We start from the raw sequence: 17,239 nt of genomic DNA on the forward strand, positions 1-17,239 counted from the left end.
AGTTTCTTTTTAATTTTTTTTATTAGTGCATTCCATTTATGAACCATGTGAAGACACAGAATACATTAAAAAGATGGGTGAAGATTGTTTGAAAACATATTACAGGAATCTGACAGCGGCTACAGACCATCACTCGTTCTGCAGGTTTGTTAAAGCAAAACCATTTGTAAAGGAAGTAACAGTAAAGATAATTGTTGCATATTTCTATTTAAAAAAACAATTTACGAAGGTTTCAAATTTTTTAGAGAGTGTTAAATTTCTAAACAGATCAATCGCATGTGTATGTAAACAGAAATTCATACTTTCACAACTACAGTTATCCATCTCTTGTAAAACATGTTTAATTTTGTGATTACAAACAAGCTTTTATCAGAATTGTCTTTTCAGAACAATACACAACTTTACAATGTGTACCTTGAACACGCTTAAAAATGACGCAGGAGCACAGTGTTCATCTGATCAGATTGAACGAGCCTTGAAAGCTTTGGGTCCACATCTTAAGGAGGAGCTGAATGTTCCATATCATCCTGAGGCTTGTGAGTGTACATTCTTTGAAGTTCTTTTGATTGAAATATATTTTAATTGATCAAACGTATATCTCATTTTTTTATGTTTAATGATAAAACATGTAAAAAAAAAATCAAAAACAATTTCCTTTAAAATTCTTGAGTTGTTTATATCTAAAAGAATATTTTGATTTTAATTCAGGTTTGGAAACGGGAAACAAAACAATAGGTAAGCTTAACAGTTATCATCTGTGATTTTAGTCGGACTTGCCAGTGTCTCTATAAATTGTACAACTGCAAAAGATATAAAACAAGAGGCCTATGTGCTACATAGCTCACCTGAGCAACAAAATCCATGATAAATCAGCTGTATGGAGTCATGTACAAAATATCTGAACAACACATCTAGATGCCAAATCTGAGCTGTAAAGTCTAAATGCTTAAAGAGGCTAAATTGTTTAGAGCAGGTGCTCTTTAATGGCCATAATTGATTAATTATAGCTTTATCATTACCAAACTTGGTTGAAAGCTGATCGTGTAAATATTTTGTTTTATGATACAATATCAGGTGACTGATGTCTTGTGTAATGCATTTGAAAGGCTTAGAATTAGAAACTGAGCCATAGGAAACGGTTCTTGTGAAAATTTCTAGAGCAGGCCACTTTATAGTGTATAGATAAATGATAGAGTCAACTTATTGAAATTTGCATGGTTGATTTAAATATATACTAGTAAATGAAAACAGAACTAGCTTTTGATGAAGGGCAACAACTTGATTGTCTAGATGATTAGTGAGGTTTAAGTTTTTAACGCAACTCAGAGTGTGCTACAATCTAAGACATTCAGGCATGCATACTGTAGCATCATCATTGTTTCGTGGGGGACCAATGTTCTTGGCTTTCGTCGGTAACCCTTGCCCACGAATTTACATCCCCACGAGCTTTTTCAAAATCACACGTTTAAATTTTTTTTTTGAATTAACTCCGATTACACTATCAACGAAATTACGTCCCCACGAACCAGGGAAATTTTGGCTACCTACGAACTCAGAACAAATCTGAATATTAAATGAAATGTTTGTTCTAACCAGCTACATCGTTCATGGTTCATGTAACAATGAATTTGAAACAGCTACAGAGCTAAATGGTCTTAATTATCAAGGATGTTAAGAAAACTTGTTCCTAACTGCCTCAAATTTGGTTGATATAATATATTCAACGAGTTCATTTTCCTCTAATATTTCATCATCGTTTTATAATTGAACGATGTGCTGTTGAGTATAATTAAGGTCTTCCGTTTCCAACGGAAGACCTTATAGTTTTCGTACTGTTTCTTATTTTTTTTTTTTTCCAAATTTTGTGCCCGAGATTTCTCGAAAACTGTTTAACCGATTTCAACTATTTTTTCACAGAAGATGGGACTTGATGTAAACTTCATACGTTTTTGAGATTTTTCCTGTCGTCTCTTCCGGTACCGATTTATTGGCCATTTTGTACATTTTTACGACCTATTTTGTGCAGAGCTGATCTCAGAAACTATCAGAGATATGAGTATAAAATTTTCAGGATAGGTAGTCTATAGTTTGAAGTTGTGCACTATTATGTTGTTTTACGCCAGTGGCGCCATTTCTTGGAGCTCGCCTGGGCACGAAAATTGAGTACGAATTTTCATTCAAAATTTTCAAACGTTTTGATCTGTATCTTTTTATCAGTTGATATTTTGTTAAGATATATATAACAAAAGTGGTAGAGAATTAAAAGTTATTTCCAAAGAAATCAGGAAAAAGGGGCTGGCCCCTTCTTTTAGGGGCCAAGGCACTCGTAAACTCTATTACAAATAACTTAAAAACGATAAAGATTTTGTAATGCATTATAGAAGCAAAGTTGTTGATCGTACCAATATTAATTAGAAAAAGTTATTGCCACGCCCATTTGTTACGTAATTAGGGATTTTTAGGGGCCAAAGTACTTAAAATTTGACGAAAAATAACTAGAAAAGTATACATATTTTGTTAGACATCATAGAAGAGAAAATGTTTGAATAAATGATTGAAATCAATTCCACTTATCAAAACACGAATTTCTGTCCCCATTAAGGATCTAGAGGGCTGGCCCCTAAAATATTCAATCATTTGTATCTAAAAAATGATCAACAATTTTACATGGGTGTAAGAACAAAAAATGTATGTATTCTTAAGACCTTTTCAAAGAAATCAAGAAAAAAGGGGCTTGCCCCTTTTTTTAGGGGCCAAGGTACTCGTTAACTCTATTACAAATAACTTAAAAACGATAAAGATTTTGTAATGCATTATAGAAGCAAAATTGTTGATCGTACCAATATCTATTTGAAAAAATCATTGCCACGCCCATTTATTACGTAATTAGGGATTTTTAGGGGCCAAAGTACTTAAACTTTGACGAAAAATAACTAGAGAAGTATACATATTTTGTTAGACTTCAAAGAAGAGAAAATGTTTGATTAAATGATTTAAATTGATTTTACTTATCAAAACACGAATTTCTGTCCCCATTAAGGATCTAGAGGGCTGGCCCCTAAAATATTCAATCATTTGTATCTCAAAAGTGATCATCAATTTTAGATGGATGTAACAACAAAACATGTTAGTATTCATGAGACCTTTCGTATTAAATCAAGAAAAAGGGGCTGGCCCCTTAAATTAGGGGCCAATAGACTCCTAAACTCTATTACTCATACGTTAAAAATGATCAAGATTTTGTAATGCATTATAGAAACAAAGTTGTTGATCGCAGCAATATCAGTTTGTAAAAACTCATTTCCAAACCCATTGATGACGTATTTAGAGATTTTAGGGGACTAAAATCTTAAATCTTTAATGTGCTGTATGTTAAAAACCAAAACTCGTTGTTAAGCATTTTAAAGGATATTGACAATCGTATACATTATCGAAATGGGAATGATTAAGGGAGAATTCTGAAATTTCATTGATATTTGAATCGTATCGTTTAAAAATTGAACGGAAGACCTACTCGTTACTCGTAACGAGATCGTATCTAGTTATAAAATATAATTGTATCATATAAAACAAAGGTCCTATGATTGAATATACTACTACTTTATAGTGTAATACTGTATGATATATCTAGATTAGAGCATTTGGGAAAACATTTAATCATAACTTTGCATTTTCTTCTTTCATACTATGATACATGAATCATAAACTAAGATGTTTAGGTAATAGGATAATGTTGGCCTCTTAAAGTTGATTCCCTGTATTTGGGAGCACTGTAATATTTGACTACATGTTTTTTTGTAACAGCTAATCACTGCAACAATCTAACGTACATGGGATATTTGGGAGAACAATGCATCCCTGTCTTGACGACCCGATTTCAGAATGCATCAGATCTTAATGAGTTTTGCACGTAAGTGTCTCACGATTTGGAAACTTGATTTATTAAATCTTGAAGGAAAGTAAACAAGTGACTGAAATAACCATTACTTTGCTGTTTTATATAAAGATATGATAAAAAGCATTTAAAATGTTCTCGTGATCAAGTATTACTCAAGAAGAAACCACACGAAAATTAAAACATATAATTATCTTGTATTTAGAGTAACAAGGGATATGATTGAATGCGTGAACGGAATTGCACAAACCGAAAAAGGGTCTGGATGTTCGGATGCCCAGGTGGAGCGAGTTCTTCATCACCTTGGTCCAGTTATGCAGAGGGGCTTGGCTTTACCATATAACCCAGCAGACTGTAAGTTGTTCTAACATAAAAATACTGATGGCTTAATTTTCCTAGTCAATTAAAAGCGTATTCATAGCTCTGTGTATGCATTTATGATGTACTGATGATGGATTTGATATGAAGTGCTTTAACATAACATAAACTATTTTCCTGTTCAGTTTTACTTACTAAGCGTAAATTAAGGCTGAATAAAAACATTTTTTACATTTGGTATCTTTTTTTATTTAATCTAAACTTTAAAGATAAATAAGATTAAAATGAAAAAAATTCATCTGAAGAAAAAAATGTTATCAAGGATTATAAAAAGTTATGACAATTATATAAGTTTGCAGCAATCGAGTATTTGATTACAAAATGTGTTTTTTTCTTCACTTAGGTTTGAGAGAAGGGAACGAAACAAAAGGTAATCTTTGCAATCATCTTCATCTTAAAGTTATTATTTTTGTCATGAAATTGATCGAATCAATCATCCAATAAATCTAACTTACCTTGAATTACTTGTAATCTTCTTCTAGTTGGTATGGGACACTTTCATGTTGTGATGTACTATTTATCGAAATAAACAAAAACATAAGGTGTAATTTAATAAAAAGTTTTTTTCCCAAAGTTATCGCCAAACAGCGTAACGCAGTTAGTTAGAGTGTTTAATACGAATCTGTAAGTCATGAGTTCAAATCCAGCTGGGGCTTTTACACTTTTTACCTTTCAAAAAAATAAAACGTATTTTTTGGTTAAATATTGTAAAATGTTAAAATTCTAAACCAGTGAAAGTATTGTATTTTAATGTACTTTAATTCACATTAATATTAACAGATCGTTCCATATCTACTTAAATGCATCTTGCTCTATCAGACTTTTAAATATGGCTGTTGTATTTTCTTAGTTCTCTGTCTTTTTAGGTAAACAGGGTGTTATATTTTGAATTGATTTATTGTCATCAAGATATATGATGATTCATGATCAATATGTCGTTTGTAATCGATCGTCTAATTCATTTGGAGTTGCATGGTTCGCATGATTTCTTTTTGTATTTTAGGCGAGGGTGTTAAGTTCAGTTTGAAATTCGTCGATTTGGAGTGGAATGATGCTTTACTGAATGAAAATTCTGATTATTATTTAATGATGGAAAAGATAGTTATGGGAAATGTAAGTGTCTTTAATTTGCCATGGAAATATATTATTAACAACAAAGTTTGATAAATCAAATCAATATACATTTTGCTTTTCTCTTTGTATTGCAGATGACCGTTCAATTTATAAACTTAAGCGATATTCGTAATTTGAAAATAATTGGATTCAGGTTTGTAAAAATAATTCAATTTAACACATTGATATTTTTAAAGGACACGTTAAAATACACACACAACTGTATATTTGATCATTCTCTTGTCTATTCTAGAAACGGTAGTTTGATAGTAGACTTCTGGCTCAGTGTTGCACGGCCTGCTGATGTTATCACCTGGAGAAACGAAATAAAGGATGTGCTAGAAAAAAATGGCAGCATTCATTCACTCACTGCAGACTCAAGCTATTTCGTTTATGATATAGGTAACCATATTATGTTTACAGCAAACATATCTTTTTGTTATAAGAGGTGCAAAACACAGTTTTATATGTAATGTTATAAGGACCTTTTCAGATTAGGGGCAAGCAAAACTGACCCCTATAAAAATAAATTGTAAAACATGTTACATATATATCTATATATCAACAGAAAGATAAAATCGTGAATCTTTTTAAATATTCAATAATAATGCACAGGTAACTTAGTGCTAGAATTTATTTGGCACTCAACACATGCGGAAAATAGACAAAAGGATGCCTCTAAATGCAGTACACTCATGCACCCCTAAAAGCAAAATGCTACCAAATCAGCCATTTTAATTTCTGTAATTTCAAGAACAATTCCTTATGCATCATTTTATAGTATTTTCAGGGTACATTTGCCAGCTTTTTAAAGAGTTATGTTACCCGCTAAAAAATTCATGAAATTCTGCGTGTTTAAAATCCGGATGTTTTTGGAGTTACCTCCCTTTATTGTAGAGTCTCACAAAATTAGTTTTTAAAAAATTGTTACATACTTTTTTCATGTATTCGAAAGATAATCCACTATATTATGCAATTGAGCATTTAAAAATAATTTTCATGTATACTGCATAAAAATAGCAGCAAAAATCCCTACCCATCACGCTTTTCCCCAAAGAAAACCCCCCTGGATTTTATACGAAACTGTGTTTAGCTACCAAGAGAGACTGAAATACAAATTGTTTTATCCGTTCGACTTTCTGCTCATGATATTATGATTTATTGATAATACCTTTGAGACTTGCCTAATGTTAAATTGCAACTATTAAACATGCTACTAATTTTTCATCCGAGCGAAAAACTGTTTACATGCTAAATTTTTTAGACATTTAGACAGTTGACTTTCCTAGCTCTTTTTAAATTTCGCAGCGCATCTGGTGTTATCCGAGTCGCTTTAAAAAAGTCAAAAATTTTCTTTTTACAATAATTACTGCATAACATACAAAATTAATTTTCCTTTAGTATAATAAAATATTTGATTATTGACTTTTCGGACGATAAAAAGTCTACTGTCCCCTGAAACAGCAACGAGCGAAGCCTCAGGAAACAGTTGCTGTTTCTAATGGGGCAAAAAACTTGCTTTGTTCCTCATGACCAGTAAAATAGTATTATAAATACAACAATTCATTTTTACAAATCTACCGATTTTCTCTTGATCTTTTTTTTTTAAAGTCTGTTCGCTGACTTGATGAAAGTCATGTTTTCTTTATTTTTTTTCATTGTAGATCTATACAACATTTGTAGCAATGTTACATACGTCAAAGAAACGATCACAACAAAGTGTAATGCTGCCTTTTATGCCTTTATAAATGGCGTTTTTGATGATAACTGCAGGTAAGAATAAAAGGATATTTAAGGAGGCTAGGTTGTCAACAAATTCGCCATCAGATCTACCGTAAATTTTTAGGGCTGATATTTAAAGCCATAAACGATTATTTTGTAAAGAAAACTTTTAGTAATTTAGGCTTAAAATATGCGAATTTTCCAGATTCTTTTCGAAAATTTTTTTTCAAAAAAAAGCCTGACTTCCAGTGACCTTAAGTAAAATTTGATAAAATTACTTTAAAGTCATATTTAAGTGCTGGAATGTACTTACAAGTCATTAAGCACTATTTCTGTTGTTTCAACAGAACGTACCGAGATCTTATTCTGTGCACAACTGTCAACATTCAAGTAGGAGGCTATCCATGTTCCACAGAAGACATTGAAATGCTTGTTGGAAAAAATATGCGTGAAATATTTGGTGAAATGAAGTTCACATTTAATAGGTTGCAATGTTCTGGTAAGTACATGTAATCTTTTGAAAAATTCACGCGTGATGAATGCTGACGCTAGTTTTATTTAACCATATAACAGTAATAACACATTGATGCTGTTATTCGATTTAACATCCTTGAAATAAAATCGCAAGATAAAAATTGAAGTTACTAGTATCTTAAGTACAACATTTGTTTGTAGATGAAATTGCAAACATTCCAAAGATAGATCTTAATAATCTATGCAGACATGAGGAATTATACGCCTATCAACTGAAATACAACTGTATTGTTAACACGACAGACTATGTTAACTATTCGGATAACGACATATGCAGGTTTGATATCAGGCGATTTTAAACATAATTAAAGATAATTGTTGAATGATTTTCTTTTTAACTAGACTTAATTAAATGTGTCTCTTTAATTTCTCTCTTACTCACTGCCATATCTTACATCAGAAACTGAGTTTTCTAACAGATGGAAAGAAGCACCAAATATGGAGAAAAGCATGCTTTTTTGATTATCAGGATAAGTTTGTTGTGCTGCATTAATATCAATATGATGTTATTTTTCAGTTTGTACAACTATAAAGTGTTTTGCACACAATACCACAATAGAGCCCTGCTACAATTTGGTAATTGTGACCCGAGATACACTGAAGGTATAATTGCAAGCAATCGCAGTATTCTTTTGCCTGAATTGGACGCAAGGCTAAACGACTCTGTTTGTAACGGTAAGCTACACATATGGATTATGAAATATCATTGCTTATTATTTTTAACTGTCCTAAAATCCTTTTTAAACGTTTTCAAGCAGGTATTATTGTTACCTTTATAAAATTTAAACTATAATTTTAAATTAGATACATTCTGATTTTACATACCGTTATCATATCAACTCTATTAAATTATTTAGAAAGCAAATTAAAACTGAGATAACATTTTAAAAAAGAATATTAAGCATGGTTTTAATTTGATTGTTAAACTTTTAGGTCAATCCGTATGCGAAACATCATTGTTTAGTGATCCAACAATCATGGAGCGATGCTCATTGGCCGGTTTAGGGATTGCAAGAATGTATCCCAAAGCAACGTGTCTGTAAGTAATAAATCAAACAATTACATTTGAGTAATGAATTAAACAATTATAGTTTTAGGAAATAATCAAATTATTTATGTTAAATTACCACGATGCCTAGCAATACCATTCTTTAAATAGACAAGCATGTAATACTTCTATTTGATAAGGTATTAACAGAAAAGATGAATAAACAGTATTCATATACACAATATTTACATAACAATAAAAACAAGCAATAAAAAAAAAACACAGTGTTTATATAACATTATTGGCATATGATAAACTTTGAATTTGACCTATTTGGCAGGAGGGTTATCATTGAGTAAAATTGCTCAGGTGAGCTCAAGTGAGCTATGTGAGCGAATGGCATTTTTGTTGTGATGAAATATACTAAAATGAAATCAAGATAAACTCTTTATTTTACAGAGCGATAGAGTCAATATACGAATGTCTTGTTGCCACATCCAAGCGAAAAAATCCAACTTGCTCTGAAAATGACATCACAGAAAGTTCCAGATCATTTCTGAAATTTTGGGGAGAATCATTTTTCCATGTTTTAAACATTAAACAAATGACAACGGAAGCGCTATCTTCATGCACCCGTAAGTATAATGAAATCGTCGGGTGTTTTAAAATCCTGTTGATTAACAGTAACACTTTATATTGCAAATTTTGTAAATACCATTTTAGCAAAAGTTAAATTTTTTTTATGTACAATCAACCATAGCTATACTTTTTGTTTTAAGCCACAAAACCGCTTTCGGATCCTGATTTTAACTACAATTCTACCTGCCAGAGACCAAGCGTGATGTTGCTCTTTGGTTTGACTTGCCTTGAATACTTCAAACACATTTCCGTTTCCAATAATTGTCCGTAAGTTTTTCGCAAGTTTTTATTCGTAATTACAAAATTACAGGTATATAGTAATAATAATATTGATAATGATAGGAGTAAATGTTATCATTTAATAATAAACTGTAAATAGTCTATAAAGCATTATGATTTCATAAGTGTTCATAACCATACATATGTTTAATACATGTATGTACTTATCGAATAAACGAGATCAAGTTTGACACATTACATACTATAGATGTAGATATATAATTAATCATAAACTAGCGCATGCAGTAGGTTGAAATTGTCTGTAAAGTGAATCTTACTTTTTGGACGTTATGTGGTTTGTTTTGCAAAACAATTTTTGTCATATTTGTCTTCTCTGAGCTAAAAACTTTCAATGTTATTTTTTTTAATGCCCACATTGTTTTAAATAAGGTTTAAATGTGGTTTTCTAATGGAGAATCAAATTTGAGTGCCGGTCTTTATTCGTCGATTTACATTCAAGAGGAAAAGCTCATATAATTCTACGCAATGTAAACAAGTATTGTATTATCATATGTTGAACTGCGCAACATTTGATCCATACATATTGTACAAATTCCTTTTTGAATTACAAGTATTCAGCAGGTTTTTCGTAGGTACTTTTTCCTACCAAATAGCTCATACTGTTTTCATGGTAGGACGTTTTTGTTATGTAGATTAATGATACATACATGTACATGTAAATCAGTGTACATATTACTTGGATTTTGACTTTTGATAATCAATGCTTATGATTTAGTCGTGAAATTAAAAGATTTTAGTTTTAGTTTTAAGTTCTTACTGAAACATCAATAATGGAACTCTCATGTATAATTGACTATTTATCATGGAATATACGTGTACATAATAAAGCAAAGAGAAAATTGTTTTTGATAATATGAATAATCCAAATTAAGTGGTTGTTATTCATAACAATCGCCTTTATTTTACAGATTGATGAAAATTGGTGTAATACCCTGTATACAATCAACAATAAGAGCATCATTGAAAGAGTCTTGCACAGAAAATCAAATAATGTTGGCCTTCAAACAGAACAATGAGACCATTTCACAGATATTCGATAGAGACCTTCGTCCATGCCTGGGTAATTACTTGTTTATATTACCTTATTTTAATTGCTAGTTAATCTTATCTAATATTTTGAGTGTTTTCTGGTTACAATTTTCCCTGTGTTTGTTTATGGTGAAGTTGATAAAAAAAAACAGAGAAAAGTGAGAGTGGTATTATAGAGCCCTTTTTACAATTGGTGCACGAGAAGAAGCGACAAAATGTTCGTGCTACCGCAAAAAATACATGTAGATTATGAAACGTAAACTGTTGCCATAATAATCGCATTTGAGAGAGTATTCGTACGAAATTCGCACGATCTAAGCGAGAGTTGTGCGATCTAAACGCATTAAATCTTTCGATAGATTTAGCGTCTATATGTGACTGTTGTACAATGAAAGAGACTGTTAAAAGATAATGCGATAGGATTGCGCGAGAGACCAGGTGATCGGACGATTGAACGTGCGCCATTGCGATTGAACGTGTAATCATGCGTTCCATGGTACGAACGCTCGTGCGAGTCAGAGGGGATTTATATATCGCCCATTTCCGACACTCTACAGTAGACATATTGAAAGCGAGAGAACATGCCGCCCAAGAAGAACCAGAGATGCAGCAGCATTTATTATTATACCTCACTATGATTATTCTATTATATTTGAACAGTCTAGAAAGTCACGTGACAAGGCGATTTCATAGAATCGAAAAGCCGATATGAGCATATGATATAGACAAATATGATTAAATCAAAAATATTTAATCATTATGATACTCTATATATCACAAAACCAACTTTTTAACTATCTATGATTCGAAATTATGAAAGAAAAGTGAGTCAGTAACATAGGAAATCAAACAATCACTTGCTATTGAAAAATCAAAGAATTTTTTAGAAATCAACGTATTTTGTATAATCATATGTTGTTTGGTATAATAAAACGTTTATTGTATTAATGTGCAGGGAATATGAAGATTTATTCCCCCCCAAAAACATTTTCCCTCACCACCATGCAATAAATGAATATTGTTGAATCGTGGTCTCAAAACAGAGATGCTTATACAGGGGATAAATACAGTGGCAAATCATGACATATTAAGGCTGATAAGTCGTGCAATGATAGTAAAAAATTGCAAGATTACATGAGACATGCTGAGCTACAGTCTCATACACCCATATTTAGCAGCGATTCATCTTACGGCCTTTAAAAATCGTGCGTCACTCTTGCGAGTACCCAAAACGTTGTAAAACCTTCGTATTAATGTTCGTGCATTTCACTGCGATGATTTGGATTGCATTCGGTCGCGTCTGTGTGCATGTCCACTATTTTGAGGAGACTTGATGCGAGCTGAAACAAATGTGAGAGCTCGTGCAACGTATGAGAGAGCCCCTCGTGCAAATCTAAAATTTAAAAAAAAATCTGATCGCAAAGTGTTGTAAAATGCTCGTGAGCCAATTGTGAAAGGGACTTTACGCATACCGACATTGATTAATTGCATGTTTAGATGTTCGTCAGTGTAACACCCTTATAAGTTTCTAGAACTTAAGCTCAAACCCGCCATATATTGAAGGTTTATTTTAAAAATTTCATTCTTTACAATTTCAGATGAGCCCATCAGTCCTGTCAATGAAACATGCCTCTCGTTTTCAACACTTTCGACACCAGAATATTCAACATGTTTTGGAACCTATTCCATCTTGGTTTTTGGGAATATGACATCGCATTATGAGACATGCAAGTATGTTCACGTTTTGACAAACTCTCAAAATATTTGCTTTAATGCACCTGAGGTGAAACATAGGAAGAACTTCCCATGAGCTAATGGTGAGTTGTGGTGTGTTACAATGCATTTGAAAAATTATGCATTTTGAAAAATGTTTTCAAAGTGCGTTAATTTTGGGACCAAGTCAACGCACTTTGAAAAAAGAATTCAAAGTGCTTTGATATCGTCGATATTTGAAAAAAATTGTTCAGGGTTTAGTCGAAATAATATATAATTTTATATAAAATAGATGATTGTTTTAACATTGTTTAGCTTATTGGGATACATTTAAAAAAGAACCCAATGCATTCTCAGCTACATGTAGCTTAATAAACAGTTTCGGGATTAGATTTTTTTCTTTTCTCATAAGCTTATGAAGTTTGACAATTTACATAAAGGGCAACTCGGGATATTTAAATTATCCAAATGCTGCATCCCTAAACAACTGCATTTTCCTTTTTTGTGTATGCAGCAAGTTTACTTTTCATCTGGTACATTGGGCTATGTCAGAAACGAAAATGTTTTAATTTATTTATTAATTAGGGAGAAAATGTATAACATATTTCAGCTTGTTAATTGCATCTGCTTATAAACAAGCATGATGTGAAATAAGGATATGTTAGGGATCAATGGAAGAAAAATAAACCTTTCACCCTAATGCTAATTTTTAGTTAAAATGATTTAATGTTTGTCAATGTATATCTAATTATTTTATAATGTAGAGATCTGATTAGAATTTGAAAAGAGGATTTATGTTGAAACATTTCTAGATTTTTTAGCAAACCATTGGAGAAATTATTGTTTGATCAGCTCGTTTTTTGCAATGTCACTGTATCTAATTTACAACAAAGTGTATTTCTCTTTTTGATCTTAAACATTTACTTCAAGTTGCTGAATATCATGAAAGGAAAAAAAATAGGGGTAGGGGGCCTCCATTTAATTAATTTAATGATGTACAGGTATTTTACCTGTATCTTTGGTTGACCCCCACCTTCACCTCCATCCCCGTTCTAAAAATGACGGCAAATTATATTCATTAGTGTTATCAAATCATCATACTATCAATAAATTAGAAATTTATTTCAAAAATTTGTGGTTTATACATTATTTTCAAAGTGCAGTAAATGTCTTGATACGAAATAATGTTGATGTACCTTCATAACGCACTTTGAATTTTTCTCTCCAAGTATGTTTACTTGGTCCCAAATTCAACACACTTTAAATTTTTTTTTTCAAAGTGCGTTGATTTGGTCCCAAATTTAACGCATTTTGAAAAAAAAGTTCAAAGTGCGTAACTTTTTCAAAGTGCATTGCCACAGTTGTGTTTATCGCTGAATTTACCATAGCTTTTAAAGAGAAATTTGAACTGTTAAAGCTTTACAAAGCAGACAATGAGACGGACAAAACAGGTCAGAAAAGTTAATATGAGCCAGTTTAAATTAAATGTATAGTTTAAACAAAACTTGAAAACGACGAGAAAATGTTAAAAAATATGATATGGAAACTCGCTAAATTTTTACCAAGTCCAAAGTTATTTTACACGACCTAACTTTATAACAACTTAATTGCGTTTGTTATATATATTAAACGCAACCACCTTGCAATGTGCACAATTATTTCAGAAAGGAAATGATTTAGGAAACTTTTATTTGACCTTCGTTAATCATTTGTTTTTTGATACACGTATAAGTTGGACCGACTGCTATAAAGTGAATTTTATAACATATTCTGATTCACACTTGAGTAAAACAGTCTTTTTGGTTTTTATAACATTTAATAAAATGAAAAAAAGGAAATATTTTGTTATGAGTAAACGATTTATCGGTCCGAACGAGTTACATAAATTTGAAAATCTTTTATATAATTTTTTTAAGGTTTTCCGTCGGAAACGGAAGACCTTTTTGTTATTGCTTTGTTTCTTTTCTTACGCTTTTTTAGCTCACCGACACGAAGTCAGGGGGAGCTTATGCTATACCCTCGGCGTCGGCGTCGGCGTCCGGACCTGGTTAAAGTTTTTGTTGCAGGTCCTGTATCTAAGCTATTAATTGTCCCATCTTCATCAAACTTGCATGGATGATGCATCTGGACCTACTTGTGGACTTGAAAGACTTGGATGCTGAATCTGAGTCCTAAATTTCAGATGCTGGAGGAGTTTATGGTTGTTGGACCAGGTGAAAGTTTTTGTTGCAGGTGCCCTTTGATAGCAATATCTAAGTTACTGCAGGTCTGTACTTCACCAAACTTGCATGGATGGTGTGTCTTATGATACTGATGCACCCGACAGGCTTGAGTGCTGAATCTGAGCAATAGGTTTCGGATGCTGGAGGAGGTTAAGGTTTTTGGAGCAGGTTAAAGTTTTTGTTGCAGGTGCCCTTTGATAGCAATATCTAAAGTACTGCTGGTCCGTATTTCAACAAACTTCCATGGATGGTGCATCTTATGATACTGATGCACCAGACAGGCTTGAATGCTGAATCTGAGCCATAGGTTTCGGATGCTGGAGGAGGTTAAAGTTTTTAGAGCTGGTTAAAGTTTTTGTAACAGGTGCCCTCTGATGATTATATCTTAGTTATTACTTGTCCTTACTACACCAGACTTCCATGGATACTGATGCACCTGACGGGCTTGAATGCTGAGTCTGAGCCATAGGTTTCAGATGCTGGATATGGTTAAGTTTTTTGGAACAGGTCACATGTTTAATAGATAATAGTACTATTTCAAACTTGCATAGTTGATTAAACTGTAATATGAATGAATCACAGAGGAAGCTTCAGATGCAGAGCTTGATCTCCATTATCAAGGATGCTAAAAAATATATCTTAGTTATTACAGGTCCTAACTTCACCAAACTTGAATGGATGGTGTGTCTTATGATACAGATGCACCTGACAGGCATGGATGTTGAATCTGAGCCATAGGTTGCGGATGCTGGAGCAGGTTAAGGTTTCAATTGCTAGTGCCCTCTGATGATGATATCTTAGTTAATACTGGTCTGAACTTCACCAAACTTGCATGGAGATGCGTCTTATGTATACTGATGCACCTGACAGGCTTGAATGCTGAATCTGAGCCATAGGTTTCGGATGCTGGTTGAGGTTTAGTTTTTTTGGATCAGGTCACATGTTTTATAGAAGATAGCTTGCATAGTTGATTTAACTATATTTTAAATGAAACGCAGAGGAAGCTTCAGATGCAGAGCCTGATCTCCATTATCAAGGATGCTAAAGAAATCTCCTACCTCACTCAAACCTGCTCGATAGATAGATGTGTTTGTTGATAAATGATTTAACATGATTCCTATGATATAGTAATGTATGGTATAAAACAATATTGTTTAATATGATACAATATAATATCATATGTAATATTATAAAAAGTTATATGATACAATATGATATTGTATCAATTTTTTTGATATTTTATGTTATGATATTGTAACATGATATCGTTATGTATAGTATTGTATATTTTGATACAATATTGTATAATATTATATTTTGTTTTCCCTCAGACTGAAATGTCACATTTTCATTGGATTAAACATGGCACGTGATTGCCTCATATATCTCTATGTAGGTTCTGTGAGGATTAATATTAGGCAATATGGCCGTCATTGGCCGCCGCCTCACCTACTCATCTCGATATTTCATATTATTTAACACAAAAAATCGTGTTCAGTAAGTCATTAAAATATTTAGAGTAGTGGCCCTTTGGAATTATTTTTTAGTTAGAGTAGTTGCCCTTTGAATATTGACGTCACATTGTTGTGTCTGGAGCAGAAGAAAATGGCAGCGTCTAAATTTGCTCAAATCTCTGCAAAGGTTTAAAATTGAAAAGCAACAAAACATTGTAAGTAATATGGGTGAAGCAAAGCTTTTTTAAAGCGTATTTGAAAGGTGGTATTGATAATTTTGAAGAGTTTAAATGAGTTGGACGGGATGTAAGGCATCTTGTACATGGCTTTGCGTAGATCACCGCTACTGCAGTATTTTTGAATGAATATGTCGCTTGATAGTCCTCGGGAAAACAAAACACTTATAAGGTTAGTTACTGACTCACTACGGAAATATATTGGGTTGATCAATCTCATAGATGGCGAGGCGAAGTAATAGTATTAATAATTTTATTATTTTATCACATGATACTATTACATAAGATATTGCAAAATATAATATTGTATCCTATGATACAATATTGTATATTCTACAATATTGTTTCATACGATATTGTATAATATGATATTAGTTTCTGTAATATAGAATTATATCACATGAAATTGTATAATATGATACTGTAATATTATGTAATATCGTATCCTACGATATTGTATAATATGAAATTGGTTTTATAATATGATATATTATCACATCACATGAAATGTATTGTATGATATTGTAAAATATATTATTGTATCATATGATACAATATGTATAATATAATGTTGTATTATATATTTTACTTTATCACATAATATTGTATCATTTGATATGATACAATGTTGTATCAAATTATATTGTATCATATGATACAATATCATTTTATGTTTCAAAAATGATACAGTAGCAAACAATATCATACTATTTTATACAATAAAATATCATATGTTTCAATGTTTTGATGCATTATGTAATATTATATTGTAATATAATACTATATTGTTTTATATATTATGATACTGTATTATGTGATCAAATACAATAACGTATAACACAATACAATGTCATATCATACGTTACAATATCATATCTCATCATTGTTTATTATGGTATTTTATTGTATTATATGATATATGTTGTAAAAATGATAGAATGCAATATTTAATTTTATATTATTGTATTGATGAACATATGAACATATGATTATCATACAATTTTTTAACAGATGAT

General features: G+C 31.8%; 1 protein-coding gene across 3 annotated transcripts in view; it reads left to right on the plus strand.

The window, feature by feature from the left end:
* Nucleotides 1–17,239, plus strand: part of LOC128182012 (uncharacterized) — a 58,356-nt gene that overhangs the window by 25,233 nt on the left and 15,884 nt on the right. For all 3 annotated transcript variants that reach the window (XM_052850601.1, XM_052850602.1, XM_052850603.1), the window contains exons 37-54: nt 27–144; nt 388–536; nt 709–735; nt 3,805–3,910; nt 4,101–4,249; nt 4,617–4,643; nt 5,277–5,386; nt 5,482–5,540; nt 5,640–5,788; nt 7,051–7,159; nt 7,456–7,607; nt 7,784–7,919; nt 8,160–8,317; nt 8,576–8,681; nt 9,090–9,265; nt 9,410–9,536; nt 10,478–10,629; nt 12,197–12,329. In XM_052850601.1, coding sequence (XP_052706561.1) covers nt 27–144; nt 388–536; nt 709–735; nt 3,805–3,910; nt 4,101–4,249; nt 4,617–4,643; nt 5,277–5,386; nt 5,482–5,540; nt 5,640–5,788; nt 7,051–7,159; nt 7,456–7,607; nt 7,784–7,919; nt 8,160–8,317; nt 8,576–8,681; nt 9,090–9,265; nt 9,410–9,536; nt 10,478–10,629; nt 12,197–12,329 — 2,143 coding nt within the window. The remainder of the gene's footprint in view (nt 1–26; nt 145–387; nt 537–708; nt 736–3,804; nt 3,911–4,100; nt 4,250–4,616; nt 4,644–5,276; nt 5,387–5,481; nt 5,541–5,639; nt 5,789–7,050; nt 7,160–7,455; nt 7,608–7,783; nt 7,920–8,159; nt 8,318–8,575; nt 8,682–9,089; nt 9,266–9,409; nt 9,537–10,477; nt 10,630–12,196; nt 12,330–17,239) is intronic.

The sequence above is a fragment of the Crassostrea angulata genome, chromosome 4 (genome assembly GCF_025612915.1).
Source record: "Crassostrea angulata isolate pt1a10 chromosome 4, ASM2561291v2, whole genome shotgun sequence".
Lineage (NCBI taxonomy): Eukaryota > Metazoa > Mollusca > Bivalvia > Ostreida > Ostreidae > Magallana > Magallana angulata.